This window comes from Emydura macquarii, unplaced genomic scaffold (genome assembly GCF_026122565.2).
Source record: "Emydura macquarii macquarii isolate MOO-44397 ecotype Brisbane River unplaced genomic scaffold, CSIRO-AGI_Emac_v2 contig_3472, whole genome shotgun sequence".
Classification (NCBI taxonomy): domain Eukaryota; kingdom Metazoa; phylum Chordata; order Testudines; family Chelidae; genus Emydura; species Emydura macquarii.
Genome location: NW_027133609.1, coordinates 72,781 through 88,451, shown reverse-complemented (window position 1 = coordinate 88,451; position 15,671 = coordinate 72,781). Strand labels below are relative to the sequence as shown.

Sequence of the window (15,671 nt, the reverse complement as noted above, 5' to 3'; positions counted from 1 at the left end):
GTCTCTTCAGTGCCACCATTATGGGCATCTGAAGAGCCAAGCCCTGGATCTGTAGGGGCCCTGGATTGGGGGCAGCTAGATTTGTTGGGGGGGCAGGGCTGGGCCTGGATCTGGGGGAAATCTAGCTGCTTGCTGGTACCCAAGCCCATCAATGGATAATCACCCCTCATCCTCCTCCCTGTGCTGGGCTTACTTCATCCCGCAGGGGTGAAGTAGGGGCACCACCTCCAAATGATTCAATTATCCCTGGCATCACGACCCCTCCCCTCCCCCACTGACAGCCGTCATCCAACCATCACACGACTGCTGCTAAGGAGTGGCTGTGTGGTCTAGTGGTTAGACTGTGACTCTGGGAGGGGGTGATTAAGACACCTGGTTCTATTCCTGGCTATGGGAGGGGAATGGGATCTAGGAGCCAGGACTTCTGGGTTCCGTTCCTTGCTCTGGGAACGGAGTGGGGGCTAGTGGTCAGAGCAAGGGGCCTGAGAGCCAGGACTCCTGGGTTCTCTCCGCAGCTCTGAGAGGGGAGGGGGCTCTAGAAATTGAGTTCTAAGACTGATCATGTGGTTGAGGCCACGATCCATGGCTCTGCGCTGCCACAGGCTCCCTGGGTGATGTTGGGTGAGTTCCTTCCCCCTCTCTGTGCCTCAGTTTCCCCCGACCCTGTGTCTGCTCAGACTGTCAGCTCTCTAGGGGCAGGGCCTGTCTCTCGGCCTGGATCTGGGCAGTGCTGGAGGCCCTGAGCTCGGCTGGGACCCTTCAAGGTTACAGTAACACATCATGGGACTTTGCTAGGGTTGGTGGCCAAAGCCTCCTTCCCCAGAGCGCTGGGCTGGGCTCCCTCTGTGGGGCTTCAGGGAGCTGCTAAGAGCTACTTTCCCTGGCCAAGATTTTCAAAGAACATCCCAGGCCCTGCCTGACTGTTTGTAGCAGCTTCGTTAGCGCTAACGGAAGCTGCCCCAATAAAGACACATCGCCAGGGGCTTGGGCAGCCACGGGGCTAGTTATCGCCCTGCTCTTGGCGCTCAGTATCTGGGGGGAGAGGGGGTTCCACTGCTGGGGTGGGGGCTGTGTTGGGATTTTGTGCATGACCCCCTCCCCCTAGTGAAATCGGGTTGTCTGGCTTGAGGAGTTGGGGTCTGATCGACCCAAGCACTTGGTTTCCTGGGGAGAATCTCCCTCTCTTTGTGGCTAGAATAAAACAGGTGGCAGGAACCCTGCAGAGCCTTAGCCTCCGGTGAAGCTGTTCAGAAGGGTTATGCTGCAGTGTTATCACACTGGGGCGATCACCATGGTGATGGGGACACTGCAGTGTTGCCAGGGGCAATCACCATGGTGATGGGGACACTGCAGTGTTGCCAGGGGCGATCACCATGGTGATGGGGTCACTGCAGTGTTGCCAGGGGCGATCACCATGGTGATGGGGACACTGCAGTATTGCCGGGGCGATTGCCATGGCGTTGCTGGGGCAGTCGCCCTGCTGTTGCAGGAGGTGGTTGCCATGGTGTCGCTGAGGTGGTTGCCAGTGTCACTCCGCGGGACAATCGCCGCACGGTCCCTGCGGCATTGCTGGGGGCCCTGGCCGCGGGCTCGTTGCCGTGGGGTCGCTGGAGGCTAATTTCGGCCCCACTCCGGCCTGCCGCAGCCCCTCAGCCCCAGCGAGCCCGGCTGCTCCGTGCGGACAGGCGCAGGACGGAGCCGCCCCAGCGCCGGGACCTCCCACGAACCCCGGAGCTGCGACGCTGCCCTCGGCGGGGCCAGGGACTGAGCGAACCGGGCAGAGGCCGGCCGGGGGGTGCAGGGGGCGGGGTGGGGAGCCGCTGTGTCAGCGCAACGCTGCAGACCGGGGGGGGGGGGGCACGGATCAGATCGGTGTGTGCAAGCCTGTGTGCGTGCACGTGTGTGAGCGTGCATGCGCATGACGTCACCCTTTGGCGAGTGAGCTCAGGGACCCCTCCCCCCGGCTGCGGACGAGGCTCGGCTCCCAGCTCCTTGGCTGGGGTTTATCTGCGAGTCACGCTCGGTGTCTGCAGCGCCCGGATCCCGCAGCGTCCTCCGGCCCCGCACATCCCACCCCAGAGCCAGCAGCCCGGCGCTGCCTGCGTGGCAGAGAGGCCCGCTCCAGCCCGCGCGGGGCCCATCGCCAAGGAGCGCGGGGGGGGGCTACAGAAGGGGGCTGAGCCGGACACCCTGACCCCGGCGACAGCTCGGGTCCTGGCTGCGGGGTCGTGCCTGGGGCGGGCGCTGCCCCTGTGCAGCGAAACGGCGTCGGGAGCCGTCCTGGGGCTGCGGCTCTGTTCACACCAAGCCGGGATGGTCGGAGGTTGGAAGAACGGGGCAGCCGGGGCGTCCCTTTGTTAACTCGACCCTGCTCTGTGTGTGTGTCCCCATGCCGCCCCCTGCTGGAGGAGAAGAGCCCTGCTCTGTGTGTGTGTGTACGTGTGTGTGTGTCCCCATGCCGCCCCCTGCTGGAGGAGAAGAGCCTGCTTTAGTTGTGTGGGGCGGAGGGGGGGGAACAGCAATGAGATAAGACACACTCACTATCTGTCCCGAATCCTTGTTTTCTAACCCTACTACGCTTTTGCTCTCAGTAATTCCTGCTGGCAGCGAGCCCCCAGGGTTAATCCTGCCTCGAGTGATAATTGCGCCCTGCCCAGCCCAGCCCAACAGCTCAGCGCAGGAAGCTAAGAAAGCTGCTGGATCTGGGGGAACCGCACGGGCTGGATTTGGGGAGGCTGAAAGCACCATTAGGTCAAGAGCTGGGATTAGCCCCCCCCCCAGCTCTGCAAAGAAGCGTTTGGGGCTCCCCCAGCATAGCCCCTCCCCATCTGAAGGAAGAGCAAGCCCTGCTGCAGAAGTGCGGCTTCCCCATGGGGCACTGTGCTCTCCCCTGCCGGTGTCTGCTGCAGCGCGTCTGGCCCACCAGGATCAGCAGCCCAGGTGCTTTAGCCAGTTCAAACCCTCCCCGGGGTTTTGATTTTTCATGGTGAAACCCAGTGACTAGGAGGTTAAAAGAAACAGCCTGGCACAGACAGGGCAGTGGTGGGGGAAGGGGTGCAGGTTGGGTGCCCTGGGCCAGCCCAGGCCTACCCCAGTTCAGGCCCCAAAGCCTGGCAGACGGGCCTACAAGTTGCTATGGAAAGGCTAGGATTTCTCCTGGCTGCCGGTGCAATCCAGCAGGGTCCGGTCCCTAGGGACGCCCAGGCTTGGGAGGTTCTGGGGGGTCCTTCCCTCTCCAGGTCTAGCTGGTGCTAAGCTGCTTCTCTGTACTCGCAAATGCAGGATTAGGGCAGCAGGCTTGGATCAGGTCCGAATCGGCAGGTGGCTTTGTTTTGGGTTTCTCCAAGCGAAATCTGTAGGGTCTGGCGCTAACATCCAAAGGGGTTTATTTCTTATCCCCCCATCTAACACACACAGCCCCCCAGGTCCTCCCTGCCACACTTAGAAACAGCGACACACCCGTCTGCTCACATTCACACACTTGATCTCTTGTGAATGCACCTATGCCTGCGCCCAGCCTCTCCCTCCATCACCCCCCCAGGACACACACACAACAACACAGACACACTGCCTGACAATGAGACTCTCACATATGCCTTCTACACATGTGCACACACGTGCATGCACACACAGCTCCATCTGTTCCTGCACTAACCTGGTTCACAACCCAATGCCAAGACGTGGGGGCATTTCCATGCTGCTCCCCCTCCCCCCCCGAACCCCCAGCTCATTCCCAGCCCAGCTGGGGTTTTGCAGTGATGCAGAGATTCCAGTGGGGCAGGGAGACCCCTGGATCCTCTCAGTTTAGCTGCTTCCAGGGGCTGAGGGTGAATCCGGGCGGGAGGGGCGGCTGAGCCCGGCGCGATCTGGGGGACAGGCAGCTCATCAACCCACGGCTCATCCTTGCTGAAAGAGCAATCCCGCCAGCGCGTGATTGATGCCCACATTATGCTGCCATTCTCGGCTAAAGGCCGCTCCATGCAAAATATTGCTCATAAAATTAAAATGAGATGAATGGAGCCACTGGAGAAGCTGTTCATCTTCCGGGCTCCTCTGCTGTTAAAGAGACAGCGCTCCCAGCTCAGGGCCCTCGCGGGGGCAGGAATGGGCTCAGGGGAGAGGGATATGGGATGGGGGGAGCGAGGGTCTGGGAGGGGGAGAGACTGGGGGTGTGGGAGGGGGTTGGAGGGTGTGTGGCATTGTGTGTGAGTCTCTGTGTGTGTGTGAAGGAGACCTTGTGGGTGTGTTTGGAGGGTCTGGGTGTGGGGTATGTGTTTGAGGGAGATTGTGTGCACATGCTTTGTGTGTGTCCATGCACTGTGCACACATGTGTGCATCTCTGTGTGGGTATCTGTAGGTGCGTGTGCACATCTCTGGGTGTACGTGCGTGTGTGTTTCTGGGTGCACGCGTGTGTGTCGTCTGGGTGCCCATGTGCATGTGTCTCTGGGCGTGGGCATGCGTGTGTCTCTGGGTGAGCGTGGCTGTGTGCACGTGTGTTTCTGAATGTAAATGTGTGTGCGTGCCTGTCTCGGTGCGTGGGTGTGCACGTGTCTCTGGGTGCATGTAAGTGTGTGTGCATGTGTTAGTGGGTGTGTGCATGTGTCTCTGGGTGTGTGTAGGTGTGTGTCTCTGGGTGTGTGTAGGTGTGTCTATGTGTGCGCCTCTGAGGCAGGCTCCCCTGCTGCCCTCCCTGCTCTGTGGCTGGTCCCCCACTCTGGGCCCTTTTTCCCAGCCCCAAGACCTGGCCCAGCCGAGCCCCTGGCCTCTCCACCCAGGCCCCACCCCGTGGTGGCTGATTCTCAAGGGACATCCAGCTGGATGAGTGCAGGTGCCGCAGACCCTCGCTCCCGTGGGGTCCTGGCGCAGGGGCCACGTTCGCCCACAGAGAGACCTGGCCAGAGAGCTCGATACACCCAGCTTCATTGCGACAGCTCCTGTGGCCGGCATCCTCCAGCCACTTGGCCCTAGAGGGGCCCTTCCGCCCTGCGCAGTGCGTCCAGCGCCACCTTCCCCTGCAGCCTGTGGTGGGAGACACGTGCTCAGAGACAGCGCCCCCTCCTGGGTCCCTCTTGCAGTGCCCGGCCCTGCCCCACCCTGTGTGCTGAGGCACCGCTGGAAACCCTTGGGGACTCAGTGGGTCCCCAGCCAGTGCTCAGCCCATGTTGGAGGAGCTAAATGGCACCATGGAGCAGCCCCCTTACGGGACCCGAGGGGCAGCCGGGACCCGAGGGGCTGTCCCTGCCCCAAAGAGCTTCCCGTCTGAATAGAACAGGGTGGGCGGGAAACTGAGGCACAGAGAAAGGTAGGTCATCCAGGAGAGGAGCTGGGAATAGAACCCAGGTGTCCTGACTCCCACCCACCCCTGAACCGCCACCTCAGCTGAGCCATTTCCACCAGCAACCCTCCAGGCCGGGTCTGTTGGACTGGAGGCCAGGGTTGCATGGTCACAGTTCGGCCCCAGACTGGGGGGGGGGGAGGCAGTTCTCACAATGCCAACTGTTGTCCCCCCACGTGCTCACTGGCAGGGGCCTGAAGCGGATTGGCTGGAGCGGCTGCAGAGTTTCACGCCCCCGGGGCGCCCGGCACCCCTGGAGGGAAAGAGCTGGGCCTGGAGCTCTGGTCCCAGGTGGATGGGCCTCCACACCCCGTGACAAAGCTGCTTTGTCAGCTCAAACAGCTGTCAAACTCCCCCAGCCTACGAGCCCCATGGGGGGGAAGGAGCCCCAGCTCTCCCCACCCCTAGGGAAAGGCCCCAACCTGTGGGCGAAGAGGAAGAAGTCGTGGACGTGCTGGTACTGGAGCAGCTGCTGGCGATGCTGGATTAGGAGGGCGACACACAGCAGCACCTCGAAGGGGACCCCCACCCGGCGTGGGGCTGGTCCGTCCTCCCCTGCAGGGATGGGGCAAGCGAGAACAGAGTCAGCAGAGCCTAAAGAGAGCACGGAGACGGGCATGGAGGCACCGGCAGAGCTGCAGGGAGAGAGGAGCCCAGGACTGGGCTAGCAGGGGGCTGCGGGTGGGACTGAGGGGCACCAGCAGAGCTGGGCTGGGGGGATAATGCAGGGCTGGGGGTGCAGGGGCTGCAGGCCAGGACTGAGGGAGCCCAGGGCTGGGACAGCAGGGGCCTGCGGTCTGGGATTGGGTGGGACCAGCAGAACTCTAGGTGTGGAGGGGGGCTCCAGGGCTGACACACGGCGGGGTGTGTGGAGGGGGCAGGGGTGGCAGCTGCCCCTCACCTTCCCTGCAAGTTGGCAACATCCCGGCTGCCAGGTCAGTGGGGCCTGCTTCCAGGGCACTGATCTCCATCACCCGCAGAGCATCCTCATGCCCCAGCTCCCTCTGGAACCGCAGCAGTAGCCACCTGGGGGAAGGGTGAGGAGGGCGTGAGGTGCCATGCACAGGCCCCAGGGGGATAAAAACAGCTCCTTTCCCTCTAGATCCCCGTCCCTTCTCCCCCGTCAGCAGGGCCCTGCAGCCCCCGTCCCTGGCTCCCGCTGCTGTTGGAGCAACCAGTCCAGGCCCTACAGTTGGAGCTGGGGGAGCCTGGATTGGGGGGCTCCTCACCTGAGGCAGAAGAGCAACCTCTCCTCGCAGGTCCTGGCGATGTGATGGTACAGCTCGGGGTCCACGTGCCGCAACAGCTCCTCGGCAGCCTCTGCGCCGGACACACACCAGGACTCAGCCCCTGTCCCCTGCCCCTTGGAGCTGGCAGGTGCAGGAGGGCTGTCCCACCAGCACAGTGCCTCTGGGGTTGGGGCACAGCTGCTGTTTAACACACGCAGCAGCTTCGGGCTGGGTGAGGATGTTGCACTGAGTGGCAGCTGCTGGGGGAGTTTGCCCCCGGGCATCGGGATTACCCCCGGGGCGGCTAAAGAGAGCCAGGACATTTTCAAAGGCTACAAGTGACTGGGAGTGGAGTTATACATCCCAGCCAAAAGGGGGCGCCCCTGCCACACACTGGGGTCAGCACTGCCTACCAAGGGAGAGCACCCCTTACGGAGCCCGCACCCTTCACCTTGCAGCACAGCGCCCCCTAGCGCCGCACTGGGGCATTGAGGTGAGTGCTAAGTGCATGGGAGAGTGCCCCCTACAGAACCTCACCCTGCTCCCTGCAACGCAGTGCCCCCTAGTGCTGCCCTGGGGCATTGGGGTGAGCGCCCCCTACTGAATAATAATTCTTTGCCTTTACCCATCCTTCTGTCCAAGGATCTCAAACCAACCTACCAAGGGCTGCGGGTGGGAATTGCTCCCTCCTTCTACAGATGAGCTTATTTGCCCCAAGTCAACCGGCAACCCAGTGGCAGAGCCTGGAATGGAACCCAGGAGTCCTGACTCCCAGACCCCTCTGCTCCAACCACTAGGTCCTATTATCTGCCCTGATACAAGCCCTTCCTTCAGCTCTCGAGGTCTCCCACCAGCCGTGGACCAGGCAGGTCCCTGCTTGTCACAAGCTCAGCTCAGGATGATACAGCCCCCACCCCCCCTTGGCTGACCCGCTGTGCTCAGCCCTGCCCGGGACTGGGTGTCCCCCTCCCCTCCGGGCCCCGCTGCTCACGGATCTTGCAGGCCACGCCCTGGGCCGTCAGGCCGGAGGCCCAGCGCCGCATGCAGTTTACGAAGCACCAGAAGGCATCTGACTCCGAGTCCAGCGTCTCTAGGAAGCGGCTGGCGAAGTCGGTCATGCCCTGGCGGTAACCGATGTCTGGGGAGAGAGGGAGGGAGGGGGGCGCCAGGGGATGGTGGGGGCAATGGGAGAGGGAGAATAGGAGCAGGAGGCAATGAGGAGCCAGATGGGGGCAAAAAGGGATTCGGAGGAGGTGTCAAGGGGCAGTAAGGGGGGATAGGGGAGGTCAAGAGGAATCGGGGGTCAGATGGAAGTGGGGGGTCAGGGGCTAGCACTAGGGGATCTGAAGGTCAGGGGGCAGTGAGAAGGTTGGGGGAGGGGACAGTGGGAGGGTGCCAGGAGGCAGGGAGCAGTGGGGGGGGAGTGCCAGGGGCAGGGAGCACTGGAAGGTGCCTGTGGGGGCAGGGTACTCACCCTGGTGGAAGGCAGCAAACGTGATCAGAATCTCCCGCAGGTAGAGCAGCTTCACCAGCCCCTGGCACCTGCAGAGAGCCACAGATGGGGCGTGATCCCAGCGGGCGTGTGGAATTGGGGGGGTCTCATGGGGGTGCCTGCATGGCATTGGGGTGGATGTTCCTGGGGTACGTGGCACCAGGGGAGGGGTGGCTGTGCTGGTTGGCATGTAGCGCTGGGGTAGCCTTATGAGGGGGCCTGCATGGCACTGGGGGGCTGTGCCCAGCGGGTGCGTGGCATTGTGGGTAGCCATGGGAGGGGTCTGCGTGGCACTGGGGGCTGTGCCTGGCAGGTGCAAGGCACTGGGAGGGGCCTGTGTGGCCATGGGCGGCTGTGCCCGGTGGGTGCGTGGCACTGTGGGTGGCAGTGGGTGGGGGCTGCGGGGCACTGGGGGCTGTGCCCGGTGGGTGCGTGGCACTGGGGGTGGCACTGGGCAGGGGCTGCGTGGCCGTGGGCGGCTGTGCCCGGTGGGGTGCACTCACTGGAAGAAGCTGTGGTGCCGGTCGGTGCAGGGCACGTCAGCATCAATGTCCCTCAGAGATGCCCGGAACTGGGGCTCATTGATGCTCTGGAGCCACAGGCCGTGCTGGAGGGGTGGGTGGGGGGAGCGGGAGGGCTGCATTAGTACTCAGCCCAGCAGCATTGCACAGCAGGGTACTCTGGGAATTAGGGCATGGCGGGGGATGCTGGGGACCAGGACTCCTGGGTTCTACTCCCAGATCGAGGAGTGGCCCCTCTCCCTCCCCTGCCCATTGAGCGGGGAGTGCAGCCCCCATGGGCTACCCCGTCCTGGCATTCTCTGCTTGGAGTGCCAATGGGGCGGACGTCTGCCCTTGCGTGGCTGCACCTTGGCACCAGCTCCTTAACGCTGGCTTCCCCCTGGCCATCGCTGCGGCTGCTCCGTGCCAGCCCAGGACTCCTGTCTTGTTCTGCGCCAGGCAGCAAGCCCGCCAGCCTATCCAGCCATAGCTGGCGCAGGCGTCTTACCTCCATGGGCATCTTGGCCGCCTCCGTCTCCTGCTGCTCCTCGTATTTCTCAATGGCCAGGGACAGCTCCACTGCAGGAAGGAGAGTGGGGGGTAGCGTTAGCCACCGTGAGCCTTATGCCCTTGGTGTGGCTCATGGCCCTTTAAGGGGGCGGAGCTCTGTTGCTCCACCTAGTGGGAGGAGCTGGTTGGTGGGAGGAGCTGTGGGGCTATAAATTAACCGTGTCCATGTTGATCAGTGGCTGGGCTGGTGGTTAGGAAGAATTGACCTGCTCCAGTTGTAGGAAAGAGATCTTTGCTGAGTAATCAGGGTCCCTAAAATGTGGGGGAAGCAGATGGTTCTCAGCCTCCCAGATTCGGTTCCTATTGAACCCTCATCCCACCTCTCCCCCATTCAGATCTGCCTCCGGCCCATGATGTCCTGTGTGCTAGGAGCTGGAGGTTTAGCTGGGGACAGAGGGCACTTACAGTCTGACTGCACCTTCATGCGCCTGGCTCTGGGGAACTGCTGCTTCCAGGTGTTCTTCATGCTCCGGTACCAAGCAGCCAGCTGCTGGTCCAGCCGGTGCCGCTCCTCAGCCGTGGAGTTCGCAGGGTACACACCGAAGAGGAACTTCCAGGTGACCTTCCGCTCACTGGCATCTGTGCCTGGGCCCCCAGCCGCCCCCACAGCGTATATGATGGATTGGCCAGGACCACGGGGACCTGGCTACACACTCATAGAACACTGACTATGTAGGGGCAGGGAGCCAGGACTCCTGGGTTCCCTTTCTGGCTCTGGGAGGAGAGGGGTGTCTGGAGTACTTGAGGCTGGGAGCCAGGACTCCTGGGTTCCCTCCCTGGCTCTGGGAGGGGAATTGAGTCTAGTGATGAGAGTGGGGGGGCTGGAAGCCTGCCCTGAGGGCTGATGGGAAACGTAGGGAGCTCCCTAGTTTGAGATCTCTAACCCGCATGTAGCTGTTCTGTCCGTAGATACAGCTCCGCTCTCTGTCTGTGGCATGCAGCTGCTAACCCGCTGTGCCAACTGCTATGGCAAAAAAGTGCCTCCCCCCTCTTCACAGCAGCAGATCCCAAAGTGTTTGACCAAGGAGGTGAGTTTCATGATCCCCAGCGTAGGGATGGGGAACCTGAGGCACAGGGATGGGCAATGACTTGCCCAAGTTCACCCAGCAGGCTAGAGGCAGAGCCGGGAACAGAACCCAGCTGTTCTTCAGCTGATCTTTCGGGCAAAGGGGGGATAACTTCCCTGCCGATGGAGCCGGCTCCTGGCCCCGCCCTGCAGGGGACTCAGGACTCTTGGCCCCAGTGCCAGGGGCTGGGGCAAGAGGTGTCAAATCCAAGGGCGCCTCCCACCACCCCAGCCCCACACCCACCTGTCTCATAGACCACCTTGCGCAGCCCAGCCAGGTCCAGCCTACCGGCCCCATCAAAGAGGCTTTGGACAGAGCCAGTTGCTGGGGGCTGGGATTCTGGCCCGTGGGTGCAGGTGTCATCCCCATCAAGGTGTCTCCTGGGTGGCTGCTCCTGGATCCCGCTCCAGTTCCCTGTTCCCGCTGCGCCCCTCTGCCATGAGGCCATGGTGCCCCGGCTGCAAGGGGGCCATGTGTGATTAGTGACTCCAGGTCAGGAATCCCCTGCGCCCCCACCCCCTGCTCCGCACAGCACAGCACCCCCTAGTGCGGCAGGGGGGCATTGGCGTGAGCACTGACTGCGAGGGGAGACTGCCCCCTCCTGAGCCCCCACCCTACTTCGTGCAGCACAGCGCCCCCTAGTGCCATGCTGGGGTCAGCCCTGAGTGGGAGGGGAGAGCGCCCCCCCGAACTCCCACTCTGCTCCCTCCAGCGCAGCGCCCCCTAGTGCTGCACTGGGGCATAGGGGTCAACACAGGTTGCCTTGGCCTTTAACAAGGGGCGTCTCTTTCCATCTACCACACACGCTAACCATCTCTGTCCCACACCCTAGCTCCAGCCCCCAGGCCAGGGGCCTTTCTCTGTGGAGTCCCCCGACCTGGTGGTGGCGCCGTCACTGTCTCTGGGCCATGGGTGGAGGACACGCAGGAGCCGGCAGCCAAGTGCTTGGTGGAGGGCACGCTCCGCCAGGCTCAGCAGGATGCTGATGGAGGCCCTGTGGGTCACACACAAAGAGGGGTCAGGTCCCAGAGCCGGCTCAGGGTGTCTGGTCCCCGAGCACACCCCACGCACCTCAGGGCCCTGAGCCAGTACAGCAGGAGCTGGAGCACAAACTCGCCCTTCATCTCCCGGTGCCGTACGCTCCACTCGGTGCCATAGGCCTGGGGGATCCTGCAGCAGCGAGGGCCACGGGCACGGGGGGGGCCGGTCACAGCCTTCCCCCAGGAGATTCTCCCTCCCCCCCACTGCTGGCTCTCGGGGGATGTCACAATGGGGCCCTTGTGCTGCCCGTTGCTAGGGAAACCAGGCGTTCCACCATGGCTGGAAAGTCAGTGGGCCCATCAGCCCCGGCATCCGGCCTTCTGCTGTTGCCGTGGCACTGTGAGGAGGCGCTCCGATCTCTGCAGGGTCCATCCAGCCTGGTATCCTGCCTCCTCCTGAATTCAGATTCACCCCTCAGCTGTGTGGAGCAGTGGATTCTGCAGCTGGGCTCCTCCTCCAGGTGCTGGCAGGAGCTGGGGGCCAGCGCCCTCACCCCCCTGTCTGGGGCCTCTAGGGAGGATGGTGTTGCAGGGTGGTCCCCGTTCCCCCTTCTCCCTCTGTGCCTGTAATAGACCAGCTGAATGCTTGGGAGCATGTCTCCCTCTCGTGGCCAGTCCGAGCAGCTACACCAGCCTGCTCCCCGCCCAGGCTGTAGCGTGGCTGGTTCGATCCCTGGGGTGGATGGAGGCGTTGCTGGGGCTGCTGCTTCTTTCCTGGGGTTTGGTCCCCTGTGAGTGACACTCAGCGCCCAGCTGGGCTGGCTGCCTCTGTGCCAAGGAGTCACCCCCTGGCGGAGGGGGCCAGGCCAAGGAGCAGCTAGGGATCAGTTTCCTCATTAGCGTTTTGTTGGTTAAAGCTCCTGCCCTGTCACAGGAGACCTCCCCACACAAAGGACAGTCAATGCGACCCCTCAGGTGGCCCCAGGAGCAGAGTGAAATGAAACCTCAGGATGCCACAAACGATGGAGCTGTGTGTGAGAGAGAGAGAGTTGTGTGGCGTGGGTGTAACACACTGTGGAGGTGTGTGGGGTAAGAGCTGTGTGGCGTGGGTGTGACACACTGTGGAGCTGTGGGGAGGGGGTGAGAGCTTTGGGGCACGGGTTTGACACTGGAGGTAGGGGGGTGAGCGCTGGGGGGCATATGAAACACTGTGGGTGGGACGTGCTGTGGGGAGAGGTGGGGGTGCGCTTGTGCAAGCACCACCGCCCTCTGCTGGATGGAATCGGAGCCGCTCCCTGCTTGTCACAGGCCCAGCACTGCTGGCCCCAAGGGAGGCTCCCCGGCAGCCCAGGGGTGGGGGTTGCAGGGCTGGGCTTTCTTCTCAGGGTGCTGCCTGTGCCCCCTGCTCTGACAGCAGCCGGGGCTGGTGGCTGAGCAGAGCAGCCTGGTCCCTGAGTTGCGAGGCCGAGTGTAAATTACCAGCCCGTGTGCTGGATGATTTGTGCTGTGGTTCAACTGCTTCCCGCACAGCGCCGCCAGCGCAGCCTGGCTGCCGGTGACCTATGGAAGGGATGAGAGGGACAGCCGGGGGCTGTGGGGGGAGATTGATGCTTCATCAAGGGCAAAGCTGCCCGCCGGCTCGCTGCGAGCTGGGCCGGCCGCCTGGCTGCAGAGTGGGACTTGCATACAGATGTGGCGTCAGGCTGCCCAGGCACAGCGGCTTCAGCCCCTCTGCAGCGAAGCACTTGGGGGGCGGAGGGGAAGGGGGGGAGCCGTGTCCTGCCCTGCCGTCTGTGCCTGGAGGAGGCACTCTGTACTAATCCAAGTTCTGATTCTTTCCCCTCTTTTAATAATCCACCCGCTGTCTGAAGCAATGCCCCCCCCCCCCCCCCCGCAATCTAGTCTTACCTGTGACCCCCTCCCCAAGCCCTGTGTGGGGGCAGAGATCATAGATGTCCTGATACGAAGGTGATGGGCACAGTGCAGGACCCAGAAGCAAAAGACAGCTTGGCCTAATAGGTAGGGACACTGAGCTGGGACTCTGCCACTGACCTGCTGGGTGACCTTGGGCAAGCCCCTTCACCCCTCTGTGCCTCAGTTTCCCCTCCCACACTCTGGATATTCAGACTGGAGTTCTTGGGGCCTGGACAGTACCTCACTCTGGGACTGTGCAGTGATGAGTCCCTGATCTCGGGTGGGGGTGCAAAAGTGAAGTTGATTTATGGAGGGGCGAGACCAGGCAACAATTTGCTGGTTGAATCAACAAAGGGACAAAGCTGTTCCCTTGAATAACATCCAACAGCAGGGAGTTCCACCAGTGAGGGCTGCTCCTCCTGCCCAGAGGTCAGACCTGCAGCACAGGGTGGGCAGGGCAGAGAGAGAGTGAGACCCATCCACCTGGGTCTTGCTGCCCCCCTGTGGTGCCCTGCCCCCTCCCCAGAGCAGGTGGGACAGATTCCCATTGTCGAGGGGGAATTCCAAATTGCTGTCTCCTGGGACCTGCACAAAAACTGATTGGGGGGGGGGGGGGGGCAGCATTGTCGAGTGGTTAGAGCAAGGTGGGGGGAGGCTGGGATCCAGGACTCTTGGATTCGATCCCCAGCTCTGCCCCCAGCCAGGCTGGCTGCTCCCCGGGTTGATGCCTGGCCCATGCCATGCTTTCAGTGCAGCGCTACACCGAGGGAGGGAGTGTGGGGTGGGGACAGGGCAGTGGGGTCTGGGGCTGGAGGGCATCAGGCTTCCAAGATGGGCTTGTCATGGGGGGAGGATCCAGGAGCTGGCTGGCTCCCCCGAGGCCCCTGCCTGTCCCCCTTGTCCCCAGAGAGGGTCATCTGGTGCCAAGGCACCTGCCAGCAGTGTGGGGAGGGGGCTGTAGGCAGACAGGGTCGTCACAGTGCCCCCTGGTGGCAGAACCGGGTCACCACAGGAACTCCCCTCCCCTCAATTCATTCCAGCTGGGGTGTGGGCTCCCTTGCTCCCGGATCGGGGAGCGGAGCGCTGGCTGGGCAGGGGCTGCGGACGAGGGCGGAGGGGAGGGGGTGAATGTAGAGAGTGAGGCAGCAATGGCACTGGCAAGAGATCGAAAGGCTGGTGGGAGATTCCCAGCTCCGCCACAGTGCCTCAACCCCCACCCGCAGCCCCCGGCTATCCCAGCCCTGGGCTCTCCCCTCCACATAGTTCTGCACATGATCACAGTCCCCCCAGCTAAACCTGTCCATCCCCTACCCTCACCCCGCAGCAATGGACGCTGCTGTCCGCAGGGCAGGGAAGGCCACACAGGCCCTCGGGCCTCTGATGGGTTTGTGAGGATCCACCTTCAGCAGCAAGCAATAGGACACCCGAGGGAGGGATGGTGTGAGGTGGGGATTTCCAGATGTTCCTAGTCCCAGAGGGTCTCCGCTCCCTGCTTGGGGGGTGTGAAGAGAGGACTGGGCCACACCGAATCAGACCCCCATCTCGCCCCATTCCAGCTGTGCCGAGAAGAACCAAAGCCAGCCAGGTGCCCCATCATGCTGTTCTCTGCACAGACAGTCCCTACCCTAGAGAGGTACAGCCTGAACAGACACAGAGTGGGAGGGGAAACTGAGGCACAGAGCAGGATGTGGACAAGGGCAGCAGCAGAGCCAGGAAATGAACCCAGGTGCCCTAGCCCAGCACCCCCCCCAATGAGTCACACTCATGGATAGCAACTGCTACATAGTTGGATTCCCCTGTGGATCCCGGCCCCACCTGGCCTCCCGTGGATTTCAGTCCAAGCCCCCTGGGAGCTGTGGCTGCTCCAACTCTGCCCCCCAACGGAGAAGGGCAGGGGTCCTGGGCGTTGGAGCTGCACATGGCATATGGAACCGGCAGCCCCCTGCTATCTCAGCCCTGGCCTCCCCCCAGCTCTGCAGTGCTCCTCACTCCTGAGCCGTAGCCCCCTGCTACCTCGACATAATCCTCACTCCTGACCCATAGCCCCCTGCTACCTCGACATAATCCTTCAGCCTCTTTATTCCCTGCCTGGTGCAGATCATTCATTCCCGGCTGCATTTTGCTCCCCCGCCAATATTCACCTGGCAGCGCCCCCTGAGGGTTAGCTGGGGAGGCACAGGGACAAAGATGCATCGTTCCCACCTGCCCTGGCATCAGAAGGGGGTGCAGGGAACCCACATGGGGGCGGAGCATCCCCCCAGAAATCCATCCCACAAGGCAGGGAAAAGGCTACTCCCCTCCCCTCCCCTCCCCTCCCCTCCCCCGCCTGCAATTAACGAGGTACAAGCTGGTCTTGTAATTAAGAGCAGCACTAATCACAGGAATTAATATGAAGCAGGTGCAGTGATCCCGGTTCAGCGGGGCTCTAGATTTATGATTGGCAGAGATTTCCCCCTCCTCCCCCCTCCAGGCACATGCTGCCAGGAGGAAGAAGAACCTCATTAAGGGAAGCAAATAAAGCCAGCGACTTCCTCTGTGCGTGTGCATGGGTGTGCCCTCAGCTGGTAGCCTGGCCATGTCTAA

The 15,671-nt window shown here is 62.5% G+C and overlaps 1 protein-coding gene across 2 annotated transcripts; it reads right to left on the bottom strand.

Moving 5' to 3' along the window:
- Positions 1 to 4,904: 4,904 nt before the first annotated feature.
- On the bottom strand, positions 4,905 to 7,691 carry LOC137144636 (TBC1 domain family member 25-like). 2 transcript variants are annotated; one of them, XM_067535057.1, is made up of 5 exons: positions 7,557 to 7,691; positions 6,566 to 6,656; positions 6,238 to 6,362; positions 5,759 to 5,930; positions 4,905 to 5,020 (listed from the first exon to the last, which is right to left on the bottom strand). In XM_067535057.1, the coding sequence occupies exons 1-5, from the start codon at positions 7,681 to 7,683 to the stop codon at positions 4,966 to 4,968; spliced, it is 570 nt and encodes a 189-aa protein (XP_067391158.1). In that variant the 5' UTR covers positions 7,684 to 7,691; the 3' UTR covers positions 4,905 to 4,965. The 2 variants fall into 2 exon arrangements, with proteins under 2 accessions (XP_067391158.1, XP_067391159.1); XM_067535058.1 differs by having other exon boundaries at positions 5,759 to 5,891.
- Between the last annotated feature and the right edge of the window lie 7,980 nt (positions 7,692 to 15,671).